The 22017-nt window shown below is 43.9% G+C and overlaps 1 protein-coding gene across 1 annotated transcript in view; it reads right to left on the bottom strand.

Annotated features, from left to right (window-relative positions):
- LOC146860915 (mucin-5B-like) overlaps positions 1-22017 on the bottom strand; it is a 189786-nt gene that overhangs the window by 156240 nt on the left and 11529 nt on the right. The window contains 2 exon segments of the mRNA XM_085646182.1: positions 16101-17034; positions 19536-19608. Of these exon segments, the coding sequence (XP_085502308.1) occupies positions 16101-17034; positions 19536-19608 (1007 nt within the window).

Genomic DNA, 22017 nt, shown 5'->3' on the forward strand with positions numbered 1-22017 from the left:
TTACGGTGGGGCCTCCAACTGGCCGATGGGCTGCTTGAGCCCATCGGAATCAGCTGGAATTACAGGCCGGTTTCACTTTTGACCGCTGGCATTGTATTGCGGTGTTAGAAAGTGAAACCGAAGATGGTGGTCGTCAAATAAAATGGGCAACATGTGTTAATCTCATCAGGGCTAAAGAAAGGTACTAAAGATAACATAAGCTTATGTTCTCTTCATACCCAATCACCACACCACAGGTGCATGCAACATTAAATACGTTTTTGGTGGCTAGAGTTAAATAGAGACAAAAACATGCTTTTTGTGGGACAGTCACCAGCATGCAAGTGAACTCCAATCCTATCACCCTTTTCATAATAGTTGAAACATACAAACAGAAAATTTATTGAATTTCAGTTGGGTGGTCACTAACTGTATGTCAGCAAAGGAGAGAAGTAATCTCAGTGACTGACATACTTAAGATCTGCCTGACTGTATATCTGGTGGGTGGACCTTCAGTTTTGCGGCGAGGCTTCGCCCTCACCGTAGCAAAGGAGTGCCTTCTCCATCAAAGCCTAAGTCAGCCCCTAAATTATCTTTTCATGTGTCCTGGAACTTTAAATGGCCAAGCTGTAGACCAAGAGATGTTATTCACTGACCGAATTTGGCAACAGGGCTCGTCTCATGCTTCCAATCATTCCCACGCCTTTGGAAGTCAATGTATCGCTCAGTAGTTTTCTTGAGCATGAATCAACGGTGAGGCTTGAACATGGATGGCAATAAAACATGGAACACAAAAGCTTCTATCTTTTGTGGTGAGATGACCCTCTGACGAAAACAGAATGTAACAGAAGCTTGAAAAGCACACTGGGTGTAAGTAAGGTGTTGTCTGCAGGATAATTAGTCTCAGAAGAGAGACATCACTTAGATTTATTCTTTAGGTGTTATTTCCCATTGTTGGCCATTCCACTGTTCTGTTGGTCATCAAAGGTACCATGTGAACATTTTCAATGCACCATCAACCAATAATGGCTTTTTCTAGTGACTCACTTTCCAGGTATCCAATCCTTAATTTCCGCTGGTGGTTTATGGTGATCAGCACTACCACTAAAATGTGAACACTGGCACTTACGAAAGTCATATGGTGGTGCTGTGTGTGTAATTCAGAGATGAGCATGCAACAGTTGATTATTATTTCAAAATGTATTAAAAATGACTAGTACCTGCCACTCATGCTTTTCTCATAGATTTGAGGGCCTGGAATAGTCAAAATTGTCGAACGGTTGTTGGAGTGTGATGGTTAGTAGTTGTGTTTCTTGTGTCATTCAGTTCGCAGCATTGACAAGGGCAATGAGTTTTGCAATCTGCAGTAGTCTCCTGACGAGGGCCCTAGCAAAATGTTCTACAAATTAAGCACTGCCAGTAGGGCTTTAACAACAATCACATGGTGCTGGCCAGGGTAAAACCAAGAAAAGTTTTGATATGATATTTGATTAACAATTAACAATTTATCCTATCCTAATTTGCCAACCAAATATTAATGTTATTGTTTCTATTGTGTTCCTTTGCAACTGTCGGTTTTGATTGTATAAAACAAGCAAAGATGGTTGATTAACTTTTCCACCATTTATCAATTTTTCGGTGATCATCATCCTGCTGTCCATAGCTAGAGGAACTATATATTGCGCTGTTTTAAATAGATTTCTAGGGGCATATTTATGAGCCCCTTGTACTGCTGTAGTGTCACTTTTTGAAACGATCAGGCGGCGCAATCCACAAAATCATATTTAGGAGGTCATGCAGAGCTACTTTGCATGGTATTGAATGGCCTCCCATATATGGAGTAAGACAAAGCGGTGCAAATTGCTGCTCTGTCTAAGTCAGTTCTAGGGAGGCATCATGAGCATTGCGGTGGGTGCTCCCACACAACACCCATGGATTTTGATGCTTCCCCAGATTTACAAAACCATGTTAACCTAGGAATGCGCCAAAACCTTACGCCTCTTCAGGGAAGGCGAAATAACTTTATTTCATCTCGTTCTTTCCTTTTTCCATTTGTGCTTCAGTCTGCATTGGCACCATGGTGCTGAAACAGTGCCAGCGCAGGGGGAAAGGACAGGAATAAATAAGGTGCATTCCTGCCCTTTCACTTTGGCATAGGGAAGTGCAGCAAGGTGACTTGTTATGTTGCCCTACACCAAATCCCCATAAATGAGGCCTCAAGTACTTTGATTAAGTCTTAGCAAAGACAGCGCTGGGTCTCATTCTATTGGGAGTTCAATCTCATCAGTCAAAAGTGTCTGATCAAAAAGTGTCCAACTTTGAGTATTGGGGAATCATATGATGGTTGCTTGCATTTGGAGATACATATCTGGAATAGAAAAAAATATTTTGTGTTGCAATTTGAGTTCATTGCAAGTGTCTCTTTGAAAGAAAGTAAAAAAAAGGTTTGGTTGCAAAACTTGGGGAAATTGGGTTGTACTTATGCATTGTTTCTTACTCCAAGATGCATAAATTTCCTAATTTATTTCAGTATCAGGGTCTTGGCTTAACCCAATTCTCCAGTCTGACTCTCACCACTCGTTGTTGCACAAGTAGTGCCTTATAGGTGGTCCTCTGAAACATTATCTATGTAAAAGTAGTTTATAGCAGATTTAATATTGCAGATGTATAAGTATGCTGTACAGACCCTAATCTGAGGAGGGCCTTATAAGTGAGTAAAGTCTAAGCCTTAGTCTGAACCCCAAAGTTCAGTGCTAGACAGTAGATGCTGGGGAAACGCTGCTCTGACATCTCAATAGCTTAGGTTCAACAACATCTACGAGGACTAGATATCCTTATGCAATAGCTATGCTCACAGAAGTCCTCATACTGATTGGTGATGCTTCTCCATTTATCTGAGACACTTCCCTTCAGTGCCTGATTCCCCTTTTGGCTTCTGAGGAAATGCCTATTTGAATGACATTCCCTAACCTCACAGGGTTGCTGAAGTTCAAATCTCTACACCAAAAGCAAAGCATGACTAAGTCTGTAACTGAGGCCACACACATTTCATCAGTGCTGGTCAGCCTACTCTCCTCAATGGAGAACTCTGTCCCAGAGGTTCCTCGATGAATGATTGGAGGGCAGAATCCCAGCCCTATAGCTGGACATCAAGCGATACAAGACAGCTCCTATCTCCTCGGCTACCTGATAGTTTATAGCCTTAGTGAGGTTTTCCATATAACTAGCATGTCTGATAGTATATGTAAACTGATGGTACTCAATTGATTTTACAGCTGAAAGGGAGAACCAGATATAGCCTTCTTTCAAGCATTTCATGAATGTCATCTCAACCTATATGGTTATCAACTGGCTCTTGTTGAATGCTGGTGGTTGAGGGTAAGCAACATCTTTGGACAAAAGGTTCTTGGCCTACAGAAATGGGCATCAACCCATCCCAGCTACTTCAATTAAAAATATAACCATGCAAAATCAACACTCATCTCCCGATGACAGACACAATATCTTCCCTTAATTGCTTCTTTTAAGTAAATTATTTTAGAAATTTGATGATTATACTGACTGAGAAAGGCAGTGCACACCCTAGTCAGTTTTTGCCAAGCCTTACAAATTTGTGATATCTACGCCTACTTATACCTTCATATCATACAGAACGGGCCAGTGTATCTTGTCGATGGTGAACCTAGAGTTTTCCATGCCATGCCCCTGTTGCTTTAATTTCTTTTGCTCCCTATTAAAGAATGAGCCCAATTTAAGGCCTTCTAGATTGCCAAAGGGCTTTGTACGGTAATGATCCTTACTCATAAAAATAAATGTAATTAGAAGTAAGTTCCATTACATTTCCTTCGTCCCTCCCAATGCTGACCTCTTCTTGCAAAATCAGAAATGGTGGTCGCAATGTCTCTTTCTGCACAGTCAATGTATGGACCTCTCTCCTTTTCTATCAGTAAACCATCACTTCTCAAATGATTTTCACAAGCTGCTTAAAGACTTGAATTTTTGGCCAAGATAAGCTGCTTTGGTCTTTCTCCTTCTCTGGGTGCTTATATTATTAATAAATCAATTGTGTATGAGCTCTTTAGAAACAATGCTAACATAGCAAGATAACAAGGAGAGAGATGCCATCGGCTGAGTGGGCTGAATGTCAATTTTCTTGATGTGGCGCTAAAAGATTTTAGTTAACATGTTTCAAGAGTAACTTTAGGATATCTAACTGAATAGAGTTTTCCTTGAGCATGCATCTCCCAAAAGATCAAATATAAAAAAAAACGTGTTTCTCTCGTAAAAAAACAAGCAAATATCTGTTTCACATGCTAGTATATCACTTTTAAAATATAACTATGTATATCTTGATGTACAAACAAACATGAAATCAAAATATTGGAGGGTTAGTCTGAAGCTGGTTTAGTAATAGTTTCTTTTGAAAAACCTTTACTGTATCCTGTTACCTCTCTGTCCACTTGTGTGGAATGTGAGCCACATGTAGTTCCCTACCCCAAAAGATGAAATATAGTGAAACCTGAGGTGATGTGCAGGTGTGTGCTGAGCAGACTAAGGGGGATATTCACAAGGATCTATCTCCAATTTAACGGCACTTTAGCGCAGCCAAAGTCGGGAACAATTTACCTCCCCATTCACAAGCCGTTGCAAACAGCCGACAGCACCACTTTTCCCGTGTTAGCATCTGCAACAAACATCACCATGGATGACCCCGGCAACTATCCCTAATGAGAGGCAGAGTAGGCGTTCCCGAGCAAAAAGCAGCGACAACATCACTCTGCAACATTCTCAATGACCAGACAGATCTGCGATAGGAGCACAAAACAGGCAATAAGGCGCATTAACAGCAGGAAATTAACAACTGCTCAGACCTGGTGCAAAGTCGGACCACAACCTGTACCAGACAAGGGAGCACAGCCCATAGCCACACATGAAGAACAACAGATGCACCCGAGCAACTGAACATGCAGCAAGGACACTCAAGAGGGCCACAACATCCACCGACATCAGCCCCAGGCCCGCAACACCCCCGTGCCTCCCCAACCCCAGACAAAGAAACTGCACACCAACACCACGATTCCCAAAACAAATATTTTGCCTAATGTCGCACAAGCAGGAAAGTCAACATACATGCGTGGCCAAAAAATGGAGAATCAGTCATACAGCAATGCAATCACCAACCTTAAAACAACATTCAAACAAAAGCCAAAACAACCATTTGGATAAGTCCTAGCGTGTCCTCACTGGACAATCTGTAGGACACAGCCTGGAAGACAAAATCCAAGAGAAGAAGGTGTGCCATGCGCCCAACAAAGGAAAGAGAGGGAGAGAGGGAGAGAGAGAGACGAGTGAGATTGCACAAGCAGCGCAAGGCCTCTCGGGCACCTGGCTCCACATGCCAACATGTGTGTGTATTGCCATCCGTACACCATGAGCCCAAGGCCTTGTCCCAATCCCAGCGCCAAAGCCACATTGCATTCCAAAAACGCAATTAGCAATCAGACAAACATCAGGGACATCTGTTCCAATGCAGAAGGCAGGAGGACACCTGCACCTCCGACCTTGGTCCAGAACGTGGCTGGAACACCCTGAGAGAGATGCCATGGCAGATGTGGACAACTCCCACACCATGCATTGCGCCAATGAACTATCCGACTTATCCACACCCCACACACAGAAGCCTCTGTCTGAGGAACCCCCGCATGGGATGCCCTTGACAATCACGGAAACAACAACCCATTCTCCCCAACATTGCACACACATTCAAATCATTGCTCAGAGCTGTGGCATATCCTCCACACAACCGCCGCAGTACAGAATAGTGACGGTTTCATGAGACGCACCAAAGCAATGGCAGACCATCCCGGGCACATGCACAACCCCGTCACGTGGAACAGTACTGTGCACGTATGCTGCATTTACTGGGCGCACTGGCACTGGCAGTGCTGTGGGTCAGTTACCGACTGAGCTTCCGCCTGGCCTACATCACCTGCGTCCAGCCCTGGTTCCACTGCCAAACATGCACTTTTGAGTGTTTCATGAATATCTGCCTATCCAACACAACCGTAGATGAACTGGATTATGACTTGTGTTTGCGCCCCCTGTTGGATCATGAACAGGAGTGTAACCGAGACAGCTGTGCATGGGATGCCTTGACATACTGCATGTGTATTGGCAGTTGCGCATGGGAGATTGCACAATTCCTCGTGTGCAGTGACCACATCAAGGGCGCTCCCCCATTGGGTTGTGGTGTGGATGGGTGAAACGGCATGGGTTGAGCAGACCTGCCCAGACCAGTTAGAGGATTGGCTCACCCTGGTGTTCCTCGAACATGACAACGACATACTATTGGAACACATTGTACATGAAGCTGCACGGGCATTCATGGACGAGTAACTATGTTCCTGCAGCCACATCGGATTGTCACCCACAGCACAGGTCCCAAAAACTTGTTGCATCATGGGGAATGCTCACATATCCCACCACAACAGAGGACATGTCTGCCTTTGTCAGGACTCTGGATGCATGTGCGTGGAACTACGCGTGTGTACACACACCTGTGCAAGGTGATGCAGGTCCATGGTGGGAGCAACACAGTGTCATCTGGCAATGTTACCAATTTGGACACACTGCTGGGGGGAGAGTACACACATGGCACTGTAACACGACATGTGAACCTGTCGGACCCTTTCACCTGATCACTGTCAGCAGAGCAGACAATCCGTGCACTCCGGTGGCAGAGCACTATGCAGATCCCATGGGCAGTGAGTTGTGCCCCCTCACAGGGGGCAATGGGCAGACGCCAAACAACACATGACTTATCCAGCCAGGCAAGGTGGGCTGAGACAGTTGCCATCCATGACGATTGCTGTCCATTTTTGAATCACCCTTTTCTGAACCTCGACATGTTCCCATGCTGCGTGTAAGTGTCTTAAGCATGTCCCTGCCTGTTGTGGCCGTAGCCTCGTCCGTACTGACACGCACATGCCAATAAAGTCTATGCCACTCCACTGGTGTCTAGCTGTGATGTGTGTTGATTAGATTATCCACTCGTGTGCCACAATGAGCATCGTCCCTATGCAGGTAGGAACTGACTGACACATGTGCAATGGGGGTGGCTCCCTTTTGCAAGCTCCACCTCTGTGAGCCAGACATTGTTTTGGGATAGTTGCTGGCCGACCTGTGCACTTACATGACTTCTGCAATGTGAGTATGGTGTCCAACCTGTGACCATGTGGAGCAATATCATAACCGAATGTGTCCACGCAGATGTGTGTGAGTAGGTATGCGACGTGAAGTTCTCTTGTCACATGTGATGTGGGACACCACTCCTGGTCTGCTAACGATTCGGTCATTCCTACACACAGCCCTATTGAATATATGGAAGTGTGCCTAAGTTGAGGGGTTGTGAGATTGTTGTAGATGTGCAATGGGGACACAGCTAGTACTCACCTTCACAATCATCCAATTAGCCATGTGTCTCAGGGATACACATGCTCATAGATGTCAGTTACCAGGGTGTACCTTCATGTGCAATCATTGTCCCTACATCCAGCCATACTTCCATATGCAAGTGAACATAGTCATGACACATCTGTGTGATTTAGATTGTTTTATTCACATTCAAGTGATTGACGGAGCTGGAGCTGTACATGGCCAACCAAGCCCACATTACATGAAAGCCCAGTGGTCCGCCAACCAGAGTCCTTTGGGGATTGAGTAGTGATTAGGAAGAGGGGGAGTGCAGTCCGCAGCAGGATTGCTGTGTAATTGTCCAGCAGTGAAGATATGGCAGTCCGTGTCAGGGTCCGGGTGAATGTCGCAGAGTGTTCAGGGGGTCAGTGGGAGGTATTGTCCCAGGGTAGGATGCAAAGGGCACAACCAGACAGGGACAGGCCATTTGGCGGAGATGGATGCTACTGCCTCCTTCCTCACACACTAAGTACCATCCCCATCTTACTCCCCTGATACAGTTTCTGTGTCTGGTGTGTGTGGCGGGGTGATGGCTGCATCACTGTGTGCAACTGACACATCAGACTGTGAAGGTGATAGGGCAGCATCACTGTGTGGTACTGACACGTCAGGGGTCGGAGATGTGTGTGTCGATGTTCCGCTTCAGTCATCTGGGACAGGCTCAGTGCCAGCAATGCAAGATGATGAACTGCAGGGCATTGAAGTTCCCAGCTACTACTCGCTGGTGTCCAGCCATGGCAGGCATGCTTCCAGCCAGCATCTGCTCCATGGTCTCCATTGACCTCCACCTCTGTGCCAACTCTGTGCTGTCATCGCTGGTGCCTGTCTGACCAGACAGTACTTGTATCCAATTAATGGCCCCAGCGAGGTCAGCCAAGGTCTGTGGTGGAGCATGGTGCGTACAGGGGCTATCCGATAGAGACTGTACGTGGTCCCTGATGGGACTCAGACACCCACGTATGGCATCGAGTTTGGCTGCCACGAGCTCGAAACCGCAGCTATTCAGACAACTCCACCTGGCAAGCCCACACACGGTGTTGGAACTCCATGTATTGGTTGGGGGGGTCCTGGGAGACAGCTGTGGTGGTGTGTGTTGCCTGCTGTGTGGTCTGGGCAGGTGGTGGTGTCACCTCGGGCAGCTGGCCTGCCCTGCTTCTGGGTATGGGGTGCGGAGGCTGTCCATTATCTGGTGGAGGCTGTCTTGACATATGTGCAGGTTGTCCTCTTCATCATCAATGATGGGGAGTGTGATGTGCTCTGCAGGAGGTGTTGCTTGTTCCCTCTGCAATGTAAAGGGGAGATGCAGGTTAACAGAGTTACACATGTAGGTTGAAGATTTGCTGATGTTTACATTCAGACTGCATGCCAATGTACATTGTGACTGTTTTGGTGAAGCTGGCTATTTGATGGCAGTCAGTGTGTTTTTCGACTACATGACGGATGTGTGGTAGTACCCGTACATTGTCTTCACACAGTGTCAGGCAATGCCAGATGTGAGTGGATGGTTACTACGCACATGCGGAACCTGTTGTGAGCCCTGTCCTGTGGTGTTGCACTTTGTGCCACATTGCCGTAATTGCTGATGTTCTCTGCTTGCTATGTGTGTGTGCTGCATTGTTAGGGAGTTGCCCCTGCAGATCTAATTTTGTGTAGCCTTCTCCCTTCGAGGCAGGGTGCCTTTGAATTGTGTGCTTTTTGGGGGCTAATTTGTTTTGACTTGGGTCATGTGTGCTCTCGGACAGATTTTGTGGCCTGGTGCATTGTTTGTCTGCTGCGTGTCTTGTACGGCATGTGTTGTGGGTGCACGTGGATATCTCAGAGTGTGACCTGCTCCTTTACGGATGTGATCCGCACTGGGCCACCTCCATGTCGAATCGTGGGCCATGACATGTTTTTTGGCTGCTGCCATGCTATCGGGCATGTAGTGTCACTTGCATAGTCAGTGTGGGTCACAGAGCCGCTGGTTTGCTGGATTCAGCACATGGGCATGGGTCGGTTGTGATATTGGTGATAGGGAGGGGGTCCCCTTGTGCGCATTGTAGACGGGGCCTACTTGGTGTTTCTATGTGTGCTGCAGTGTGCCAAGGCTATCAGGGACACGTTCCACGATCACTGTGGGTGTGCAGTGTTCTACACATAATTGTGCATGTGTGCCATTGTGCTCATCTCCCCAAGTCCCTGATCGTTACTCACCCTGTTGTTGTTGGGTCAGGTCGTATCGAGCTGGTTCTTCTGTGTCCTTTTTTTCTCAAAGAAAATGTGATGCCCAGCAACCAGGTAGTGGGTGGCCTCCCCCCCCACTTACTGTTTTTTCTCTACTGGCTGAGTTGAAGTTTATTTGAATCTCTCCAATTAACAATGTCAATTTTGTGACCTATCAAGGTGCTTCTACAAATTTGGATACAGCATAAGCAGCCAGAATTTTCACTCCTTCCATTTCATCTTCTTCAGGATAGTGAGTATTCCCATGCCTGCAACCCCACCAAACAGGCACCAGAAAACTGTTTAGCAACTTCCAGTCAGATGTACCGTGCCCATTGTCAGGTGACCATCTCCATAGTAACACACAAACAGGTGACGGCAAAGGGCAAAGAATCCAGAGGGCACCATCTGAGGTAGGGAATGCATTGGCCATCTTATAGCGATGCTTCTGCCTAATCATTAGAGGTACGTGGCAATCTCCACTCCGCCCACGGAGTTCACAGAGTTTTGCTTGGAGTGTGGAGTTTGGCAAAAACTCAGCTAGCATCAAGTAGCGAAGTTTACCACCTAAATTTGTTCACTGAGTGAAGGCCACCATTATTAGCCTGCTGGCACTTACAAAAATGAAGTCAGCACTTCAGTTCTTTACAGCTTTATGTGGCGTGCGCGATGGAGATTTTAAACACAGAATGAAGAGGACTTATTTAAGATGCACTTTTAGCATGCCGGCTGGAGGCACAATCCAGAATGGATAAATGATTAGCAGAGTAAAGAGTTGATTTTGACATTGTCTTATTTTGGTTTACTGAGCCCATGTGGACAGAGCCTGGGTTTCATTGAGAAGAGTGCTGGTGCAGCGGGCTGGGCTCGGTGCTCAGGGGGCCTGTCGAGCACCTGGCAATTGGTAACACAATCGGACCCCTTGCCACTGCATAATGGACACAGTTAGTTCTTTTTGAATTTTCACAATTGTAGAATGCAGAATCTTGTGTTTTCCCAGCACTCTTGCTTTGGTATTTTAAAAGGGGATGAGACAAGTATAGATGGGAGCAAATAGTGAGGCCTGTGCAAACATTGACTCAAAGCACTTCTGTCTCCTAGTAACTAGGGAGGGTGTCAGTAGACCCCTGCCGCCGACCAACAATATCTCAACAACAGCTTGATTTGACCACTTTCTGTTACTCTATTCTGGGCTCTGTGTCTCTGACACAGAAGACTCCAACACTGATAAAGTCCATCCTACTGCCATTGATTTCTTCTTGAGAGATGAAATCATGTCTAGTGTCAACTCCATTGTAAGGGCTAAAGCCCCTGGCCCTGAGGGTATCCCGGGCAATGTCTTTGTTATTGGCCCCGAGAATTGGACATCTTACATCTTGACTCTAGCCAATGGTATTGCAGCAGGGGCCCAAATACCATCTTCATGGAAGGGAGCCAAGGTAATTCCAGTATACAAGACGGGCAACAGATCTGTACCCTCTAACTACAGGCCCATTAGCCTAACTGATTGTGTAGAGAAGGTCTTCGCTTGCGCGCTCCTTTTGAAAATACAGGCCTGGATTACCGACCATAATATCCTGTCTTCATACCAAGCTGGGCTCAGGCAAAAAATAAGTAACATTGACCAGGCATTTTGATTTATTTTATTGACCTGGAAAATGGTGGTTATTGGACATGGAAGCCTCAATGTAGCTTTTATTGATTTAAGGTCTGCTTCTGCCCTAGTTCCAAGCAATAAGCTTTGGACTGTTCTTAAAGAGATGGGCCTCTCTCCGATGATTTTAGCACTTGTCATACACCTCCTTGAGGCTAACTATGCAAGGGAATGCTGGGGCAATCAAGGGCAGCTCACTGATCAAATTAAAGTCAACAAGGGGGTCCGGCAAGGCTGTGTACTGGCACCCACACTCTTTTTGTTATTCAGAAATGGAGTAGTCCAGTACCTTTCTGAGGTTCCCACAGATGCCCCCACCCTAGGAGGCAGCAAAGTGGTAACACTGTTGTTCGCTGATGACACTTTGTTAGTACCCAAAACCCCTAGAGGGTTACAACTGCTTTTAGACTGCTTTAAGGCCTTTTGTGGCTCTCGGTCCCTAGAGGTTAACACCACATAGACAAAGCTTTTGATTTTCAAGCCACACAAGGCATATAAAGGGAAGTTAACGTTGGGTGGGGTCCCGCTGGAGAGAGTGAGTACCTTTGACAATCTGGGAACCACTCTCCCTGACGACATGTCTTGGAAGCCCCAGGTACTGAAGCGCACTCTGCACCATAGACAGATAACCGGGGCCTTGATCAAAGAGCATAGGTCCTCCCATAATAAACCAGTAGCAGCTCCTCCCCACATATATGACTGCAAGGCAATAAGTTCAGTATTGTATGGAGTGGAACTGTGGGGATTTGAGAAGATGGAAGGTCTACTGACAACAGAGAACAAGTAACTGAGGGCCTTAGTTTCACTCCCGCAGAGTACCCCTCTTCACCCACTAAGGCTGGATATAGGACAAGCCACTATTGTCGAGAAGGCCAAGTTACGCCCCCTGTTATTTTGGCTCCATCTAAAATCGACCGTAATGTTGTCTCCTTATGCTGTTGCCTTCTATGAAGTGCAGGCACTTGATCACTTTGAGAAGATTTCTTGCCTTTGGGAGGTGAAATCTCTGCAATCAGCTTAGAAGGACAGTGTGAATCTAGGGATCTAGAAGGGCAGCCTACTAAGGAATTGCTAAAGAAACATTATTGCCACTGGGTGGCTCAGTCCTCTCTTTCATACCCATCCTGGGGTTGTTTAGCTATGGAGTTTATGGAGTTTAAACTGCCTGCCTCATACGAACAATATCTGGAGGCTATCATGATTCCCCAGGAGAGGAAGCTGTATATGCAACTTAGATTTGACTCACTTCTTGTGAATTCTCTTACAGCTTCCTCGCGCCCGTCATCCAAAGTTTCACAATTTTGCCCAGGCTGTGCTTGTGCTGTTGAGTTGATCGGTCATATATTTTTTGCCTGCCCAATGCATCAGCGGCCGAGAGCCAAATGGCTAGCTCCCGTTTGCAAATGTGTTGGTATTCGGTGTCATCTTGAGGCGCTGCGCATCCTAAAATCTGATGCTAGTTTACAGGTAGTCTGCGCAGTAGCAAAGTTCTTGGCATTATGTGGGCAATTCGAAGGTCTGTGCTAAAATTGCAACATCATTATATTTGACAATGTAAAACATTTTAATGTATTTTTTATGGAGTTTTAAATGTCTATTTAACTTTTGCGCAAATGTGAAAGTTATGATTCTAACTAGTTTAGATTTTCAGCGCTAGCCCAATCACTAAGCCTTTATGGCGGGGCTTGTCGTTTACTATTCCTTTGCGATTGGCCCTCGTTGAATATGTGTTTTAGTGCTCTGAGTTATTTGTATCTTTTAAATCAATTTTGCAATGGAGTAATAATTTTAACTGATCATCATTGTATTCTTTGTATGCATTTAATATTTTTTTGTACATATGAATTTAATGCATTTGCACTTTTATTGTCACATGACCGAAATAAAGTTTATGATGATGATGAAAAGCATAGTCTATGTGAGGGAAAGACCCGTTCAACTATAATGAATGAAACAGCTGTAGAGCACACAATGTTCTACCCCTAACCTGCAACAATCGAAGAGCGTGCGTGGGTGCCAAGCTTTAATTGGGAATAATGCTACGTGCAGAAACACAAACATCAGCATTAGCTCAACTAGGGTGAGCGGAGCCCCGCAGAGTACAGCTTTGTGAGCTCTGCCCACCCCCTCCTACTAATCATCCACGTGCCAGAAAATAAGTTACAACATACATCACTTTCTTAGTTACATTTCGCACCAATATTAAATATTATACATAGTACATAAAATATAAATACTAAAAGTTTGGAATAGTTAACAAAATGTACACATATGTAGTGGCCTAGATTGAGGCAGAAGGCAGAGAAACTCGCTGCTTTGGTCAACTATCAACTAACGGATGGGCGCTCTAGGGATTCTTTTATTTGGCCCTGCTTAAGGATGCGTCTGTGCTTTCACTGGGTGGACATCACTCTTTTTGCCTTAACTTGCACCCTTCGTGCAGGACAGGCTCTGATGAGCCCCCATTTTCTCTGCTCCCATGGGACACAGTTTGGGTAGTCTTTAGAGTGAGAATGCAGGCTCTGATTGACTCTCGTTCTGAGAGCTCATAGTGCCTCCTTGGGAGTAAGGAACAATTCAATGGTGCTTTTTTCATTTTCAAAAATAGCTTGAAGGGATTCAGTTATGATCACCGATGGACTGCTTATGTAACAAGCGTGCTAGAAATACATGAAGAACTGCATGTCCCGCAGACAGTGCACACTGCACTTAGCAGGGCTGCAGGGGCATCGCGGGTGCTTGAAAGTGGGGGCGGAAACAGGCGCTCTCAGGAAACAGCCTCTAACATTTGACCTTGGTCTTTGTGTGCACAGCTAATGTAACCAGAAAACAACATGATTTTCAGCCTTGTTTAGTAAAACGGACCGCAAGCATTGTAAACATCAAGTGCTTTGGTCAAATGCTCTTAGAGTATGAGAAAACAAGTCACTAAACAAATGCTACCATGGGACGGGTACAAGTTCTAGGGCGCTGCAGTTTTTTTAGGGCACTGAAATAAACAAATGAAAAGCAGTGGGCTGGCTTTAAGCCCATAAAGAGAATACAACAGGTCTAAAAAGCTCCCCATAAAAAACTGGAGTCAAGGTAAATCGAGTTTCCCTCTTCAGGGTAAGAAAGGTGCAGGAAAGCACTAATTTTAAGGCTTGGCATCACCGCCGGCCCCATTGTAATTAAGAAGCATCTCATAATGAGGACCAGTGTAGTTTTTTTCCTTTCTCTGCTGACCCTCTGTGTCACATTATTTATTTGACAGACCCTGCTCTTCTGTGTCTGATACTTTGACAAAGTTACAAAATGATGTGTCATAGATACATATCTACTAAAGATTATAATTCAGTTTTATAGGCCAAAGACATTTATGTAATAGTGCAAATGAAGCCAGAATATTGTAAGAGCAATGTACAAAACTTCCTAGACTCATTAGTTGCACAGATTACCCTTACTGGCGGTAGATACGTTTTCCCAAAAATTCTGCCAGTTTTGGTATCTTAAAGAGATGGTTGAATTTAGATGAGAACTAAAAGAAACACTGCTATAAGAGTTTGGAATATCCGTAATAATGATTTTGAACCACAGCCAATCAGCAATTGATTAATGACATTTGTTATGTTTTTATGATTCCTTGTTTGTCATATGCAAAGTTTCCAGGAATAATTCTTACAGACACTGATAGATTTGTATAAGTGTTAATGTGCAGTGTGATATTAATATATATCCTTCCAGTTTTTTTACAAGTGCGCAAAGGCATTTATTAAGGTGCTGTTTTTTCTAACCATATACTGCTGGTGTGTCTGAAAGTTAAAGTTCTTGTTAAAGTAAACGCCTAGATATTGGTAGGTGTTGACTTCTTCTATGGTTGCGTTCCCTAGTTTGATTTTGAATGGAACATTGGAATTATTTCCTATTGACATGGTTTTTGTCTTTGTGATATTAATTTCCAATTTGTTGACTTTTGTGAATGCCGCAGTTTCCTTAATTAATCTTTGAAGTCCCACCTTTGTGTGGCTCAACAACCTAATATAATCAGCATATGACAGGTGAGATATGGACAGTGGACCTAGTCTCGGAGCGTGTGAGTTTACTCGATCAAGGTGGGTGGATAGATTGGCCTTAAAGAATTAAACAGGTGTGGAGCAAGCACACACCCTTGCTTAATACCCTTTGAAGTTGGTATTCTTCTGCTGCCATCTGCCACCTTGATATGAAACCATGTGTCAGTATATAACATTTAAAATGTTCTCAAAACATTTTCTTGAATGCCCGATCGTCTTAGTTTTGCCCATAAGAGGGGTCGCTCCACACGATCGAAAGCTGCTTTCAGCTCGAAAAAGCAGAGTTGTGGTTTTTTCTTTAAACCTTTGCACTTCTCCACAATTGATGTTACTGTTAGCATAATAATTGTTGTTCTGTACCCTTTCTGGAAACCCGTCTGTTGAGCTGGAATGAGATTCTTTGTGTTTGACCATTCAATTAAATCTTCCAGTATTAGTGAAGCTTAGTATTTAGCTTCAGAGTCAATAAGCGCTATTAGTCTGTAATTAACAGGGTTTTTCTGTCACCCCCCTTTAAGATTGGGTTTATTATTGATGCCCTCCAGCTGTCTGAAACCATGCCCGTATTTTCCACCTCTTAGAACAGTGTCGTTATCGGGTTGGCCCAATATTTTGGATCCCATTTGAATATTGCTTGCGGAATACCATTTGGGCCTGGGTTTCTGTCAACTCTGCCAACATTGGTCACTGTTTCCACTCTTAAATGTGTACTGGGTACATGGACTAAAAGAGTTAGGTACTCAAGATGAGACAGTGTTTCACTGCTATTTATTATATCAGACTCAATAACTTTGTTAGTTTTGTATAGTTGATGTTGCTCTTCATTAGAAAAGATATTTGTCTGATAAGCTGCCCAATCTTTTTCAGTGACATTTGTTACTTTTGCTTCCCTGCATATCCCATTTATTATTTTCTTGAAGGCTTTGGTATTGGATTGTTTGCAGTTGTAGAGTAGCTCGATCCAAAATTCTTCTGTCGTTCTTCTCTTCTCCTGCCAGACATGTTTGTGATATTCCTTCTTCAATTGTTTTAGTTTTTCCAATGTAGCCATTTGTATTACGAATATTTGGGCCTTCCTCATCTCTTTTCTCAGTTCTTTCTTTAATTTTCTAGTTTTCTGTGTTATTGGACGTACATAGTTTTTGAACCCTCTGGATGTTGAATTGGGAATTGGTTTTGTCAACTTCGTCACAAATTCAATCGAGGCTTTTAGTGCCACTGAGGATGACGCTATACTGGCCTCCATGATCATTTTTGCTTTATCAGGAAGTTTTGGAAGTAGATGAGATGACCAGATCAGATGTTTTTGAGTTGTTTCTTCGCTTCCCTCACTGAATATCGGTGCTAACTGATGTCTGCCGGGGTTTATATTTATGGCTATTAGCTGGATTAAGTGGTCACTGTCAGTGGAACATTTTATTTTAAACATTCTTAGTTGTTGTGGTAATGCTAATGAGAGAATCATGTAGTCAATTATTGACCCTGATGTCGGTCTGTAATATGTAAAATTTGGAGGATTATCGTCCCGCATTCTTCCACTGACTACTCTCAAGCCAAAATGTTCAAGGGTGGTGACCAGTTCTTTACCCACTTTTTTGGCTTTCTTCCAAGGATGGCTTACTTGGTGATAAACTAACCAAATTTCATTTTCAGCTGCTAGCTGGTCATCGTCGTCTGGTGTATGTATAAGATGTGTATTAAAGTCTTCTGTTATCAATATTTCCCAAGTCAGGGTGGTGTATCTTACTTCGGCTATCCCATATATTAGTTTTTTGAATGTTGCAGATTTGTCTTGGGCGTTTGGCTGGGCGTAGATATTAAACAGGATTATCATCCTTGTTCAATAATCATGGACAAAGTTAAGTTTAATTATCTGTATGTTTGTAGTTGTCCCAAACAGTTCAGATTCTACCATGAGGGCATTTAATATGTAGACCGATAGTCCCCCTTTAGGCCTTCCAAATCGGTGTATTTTTTTGGCATCCACCTGGTGTAACGTGTAACCCGGCAGTTGGAGTGGACCTGACAGCCAGGTGTCTTGCAGTGCTTTGATGTCACGAATAGCGCAAGTTTCTAGTAGAGCACTTTCTATAGGTTTAGATTTCGTACCTGCAATATTCCAGTCAACATTTTTTAGCATAGCAGCTTTCAAAGAACTTGTTTGATTAATTGGTCATTGTGTTTGTAAATTATTTGATGCTGATGCTAACCAGTGTCATTGGCTTTTTTCCGTTGTTGAAGCTAAATATTTGGTATCTCAGCCTGTTGATCCTCGGGCACCCTGCAAAATTGAATATACAGGGATGTGAGTACCCTGCCTATGTTCCCGGTATGCCAGAGCAGTTGGGTATTGCTGTGGTGTGGGCTTCATAATCGATATACCCCATAATTCAAATCGCTCTTTAACACAAAAAATGTGATTGATTATTTCCTCCGACTTCCATGATGTTAAAGTTATCTCTGAGTGGTTGTTGGATTCATTAGGCAAAAATCTTACTGATAGTAGGTTTGTCGATTTAATATGACATACAATATGTAAAAGGTGAGAATGGAGTTAAGCTAATTTCCCTTGACTTATTGCCCTCCCAGCTGTGACTTTGAACTAGAGTTGGTGCCATCTTTCACATTAGCGTCTCACATACAGCACTGTGGCGACTCTCAAAGGCCCATCATATCCCATCTACCTTACCCCCTAACCAAACCTGATTTAAATAATTCAACCTCAACTGTCTCAACTATGTAGATGACACCCAAATCTTTTTTTAAATGGATGGTTTGGAAGTCTTCTGCAATTTAAACACTTGATTACAGCCTTTGGACCATCACCACACTTGTAATCTCTATGCTTGACTATGCCAACAGACTATACCTTGGAGCACCCGCATTCATCATAAGCAAAATAAAACTCATCCAAAATCCTGCTGCAAGACTTCTTCTCTGTCTTCATCCAGGATAACACAACTCCAATATTGCAATCACTCCACTGACAACCTATAGTAAGAAGGGCAATGCTCAAGGCACTTTGCATTGTCCACAGAGCCTCCAAGGAAAGAAAAACACTACATCTACAAGCGACATTCAAGCAATACAAGCAAAACAGGACACTCTACTACAGGCTGGCACCACTTATCATCATACCACATTACCATAAGAAATCTGTCGGAGGCACTGCTTTCCTAGTACAAGCCACCAAGATCTGGAACTCACTACTAGCCAGCATTTAAAGCACCTAGGAGAATACACTTCAGAAAACAGTAGAAAACATGGTTATTTCAAAGACAACTACACCTCCACAAACTCAAGCTCAATCTTCAGCTCACATTCCACAGGCTGCACACGACCCAAACAGCAAACTACTTTCGATAGGTAGGTAAGTCAAAGAGGGCTGACCTATGGTTTATCTTGGGATCATGTAGTTATGTAATTTCATATGCAACATTTTTAGTACTAATTCCATAACACTCAAAGGTTGGCAGCCAACTGTAACTTACCCCTCTTACAAGTATTCACAGAAGAAATATCTTTTAGGAGGGTTGTCTATCACCAGTACAATGCAGCCAATAAACCATCCATCACTAAATGAGCAGGCATGGAATAACAGAAGAGATCGGTCATACATTGCTGGTCTGTCATAGGACTTTAATCCAGCCATGAATGCAGGTCCAAAATATCTATTCACAATTGCAGCTTCTATACATCTCACAATGACACGCAGGTTTGGGATGATAGTATACTTGTGCATCCCAGCAATTCGTTCTACTTCTCTCTCTCTACAACCATGCCAGCTGAGGCCCGCAACTACACACTACAGTTTCTTTTAGCCAATTCAGTACAGTGACTAGCTAGGCAGACTATAATAATAAGAAATAGCAAAAAAGGGACCTGCAGAGCTTCTCAAAGTCGTTGCTGTATGGTAAAACCATCAACTAAACATCGGTGTCTCTCAGACCTGTTCATCCACCACACTGCTATGTGCTACATCCCATAGCATGATAACTGCACCTCGTTGGTCATCACGTACACCATGGAAACGCTTTCCTAATTATTTTTGCTTTATCCGTAAGTCATATGCACAAGAGAGGTAACACCAGTCAAGCAATGTATCACTGACCGAACTAATAAAGGCTGCATCCTGAGGTATTGTTAATTTGACGAAGCGGAGCAGAAGAACTCACCCTCGGAATATGGAAACCTTCTGATGGAAATGCTGTTGATGATGACGGTGCCCGATCTGTCAATCAGAACGATCTGTAGTGAGAAAATGAGATTTAGCAAGGCGTGCAAATAAATGTACAAAACAATTAAAATATAATATATTATGCTCTCCTGTTTTTGTTTCTTGATTTCTTCTTTCAGGATCTATTGACTCTAAGGGCCTGATTACGAGTGGGTAGGTGATCCCTGCATAAACCCCTCCTTACACATGGGTCGGAATTACATTTTTGATGGTAGTTAACACATACAATAAATATGTGATGCATTATATACCTCAATCTTCATAAAATTTCAGCAGGACAAACCTGTCATAGTATATACCCTATCATGCAGATTTACCAATTCTCAGTACTTTAGTACCACTCACAAGCAAAGACCTCTTGGATTGGGAGGGTGATTTGCCATAGGCCATCGGGTGGTTGTGAAGGAGGAATTAATCTGTGTAGAGACTATTGTGGGGCTTTTGTAAAGATGGCTCTCAGTGTTGTCGTTGAAAGGAACAATTATGAAGCATCATGGTTGGGGGCACTGGAGACAGACCTATGCTATGGCTCCCTAGAGTAGTGATGTACAATCCCCATAACGGGTGTGAATCTGATGCAGGTGACACTAGTTCAGTGTATGGAGTAAGATTGTGAAACTGCTGTCTGTATGTTCATGTTCATGTTATGGTCTGTTCACTGACACAACATAAATGGAAACAGTCTGTGTATAGGCAGACATTGATGAGCATGGTGTAAGCTTGTTTCTGGCCATATGTTTCACCAGAGGATGTATACCAGGTCATGTCTTCAAAAGGCTGTGAAGTGCTCTGAATTAAAGTGCACTGGCAGCCACTGGACGTTCTTGGATGCTAGTTTTGTCTGATCTCAACGTTTGAGCTGCAGGTTGTATCATGCTGCCATACAATGGATTATCAGAAGTCTTTGAATCTGTCTTCGTGTTAGACCCATGTGCAATCCTTCACAGTGGTCTAACTGTGAGAGAATTGACATACATACACAGACACACACATACATACATGCAGTCAAGCAAGCAGACTCGAGACCCACCTGCAAATGAGATGTTTTTCTTCTAACACTGCATTCACTCTGGTTCTGCCACTTAAACTGGCACGAGGAAGCTCCTCCTCTCTGAGTTTCTGTTGCTTACTGCATGATAGGTCTTGTACACACACTATCTGCAGGGTTGACAGAAACGAGCCTGAAATATGACATTTCACCATGCAACTGTGCCTGCATGGTGACTAGTTGCATTACAGACGTTGTGCTGCCTATCCCACTTGCTATAGGAGTGCATGGTTTGCCATTGGCTTTGGAGCGTGAATATACAGCACTCTTCAAGAAAGATGAAGGCAAATAACTTGGTTCATCTGTTCATATGGGTAGAAGATGTGGTGTGACGGACAGAACTGCAGGCTTCGGATCTGGGATATCAGGTTCGAGCCTCAGCTCAGCTCAACATCCTGTGACTCTGGGCAAATCACTTAATAATCTCCCTGTGCCTACCAAAAATTAGTAATTTAACTAGTGCTCATGTGAAGTGCTCCGATACATTTGGGTTGAGTTCATGCTCTATAAAACTGCAAAAAATATATTATCTGTCTAGCTAATGTTTTTACATCACTTATGGCATTTATATAAAATCTCTAGGATACAATAGCAGCTTTATTTATAAGTAGCCCCAGCTTCCACTATGATACGAATTGGAAGAATAGATAACATAAAAGTAAATGATCTTTTAAAAGCAGATATGTTATCCTTCAGATAGTAATACAATAGCGTAGCTACGCGAAGTCCACTTCGCACTATGCGAGCTACGCGTAGCTTCCCAAACTGCGTAGTGCACTGTGCAAGATGCTGTTCGCACTGATTGCACAGTGCCGGATGCTTGTCCGCACTGTGCAATCAGTGCAAACTGCATCTTGCACAGTGCAAGCGGTCGTTTTCTGCTGCTCGAGTAGATTTCTACTCAAGCGGCAGATTTCTCAACGCGGACTGGTAGTTTCACATCGCGAGCGGTCGCGAGCATACGCGACCACTCGCAATGAGAAACCTGACCTCCCCACATTGAGAAGCTCGCCGGGAGGTTTATTTTCCAAGCTCGCGATCGGCAACTTGATGTTGCTGATCGCGAACGAGGAAAAAGTCTCGCCGGGATGTCATTTTGCTTGCTCGCGGTCGCCAACTTGACGTTGAGGTCTGCGAGCAAGCAAAACTTGACCGCTGCACTATGCTACGCTACGCGTGTTTGCACTATGCTACGTGCAATTCGCATAGTGCGAAGTAGCGCAAACTTCACAAACTACGCGAGCGTAGCGTAGTTCTTTGCCCAGGCTTAATGTAGATAAGTGTGAGTAAAGGTAAAAAGAATCAAAGGGAAATAACCCCAAAAAATTGAGTTGTTACGTTAGTGGTAGGTTGGAATACAGAAGTGAGATGA

This window comes from Triturus cristatus, chromosome 3_1 (assembly GCF_964204655.1).
Source record: "Triturus cristatus chromosome 3_1, aTriCri1.1, whole genome shotgun sequence".
Lineage (NCBI taxonomy): Eukaryota > Metazoa > Chordata > Amphibia > Caudata > Salamandridae > Triturus > Triturus cristatus.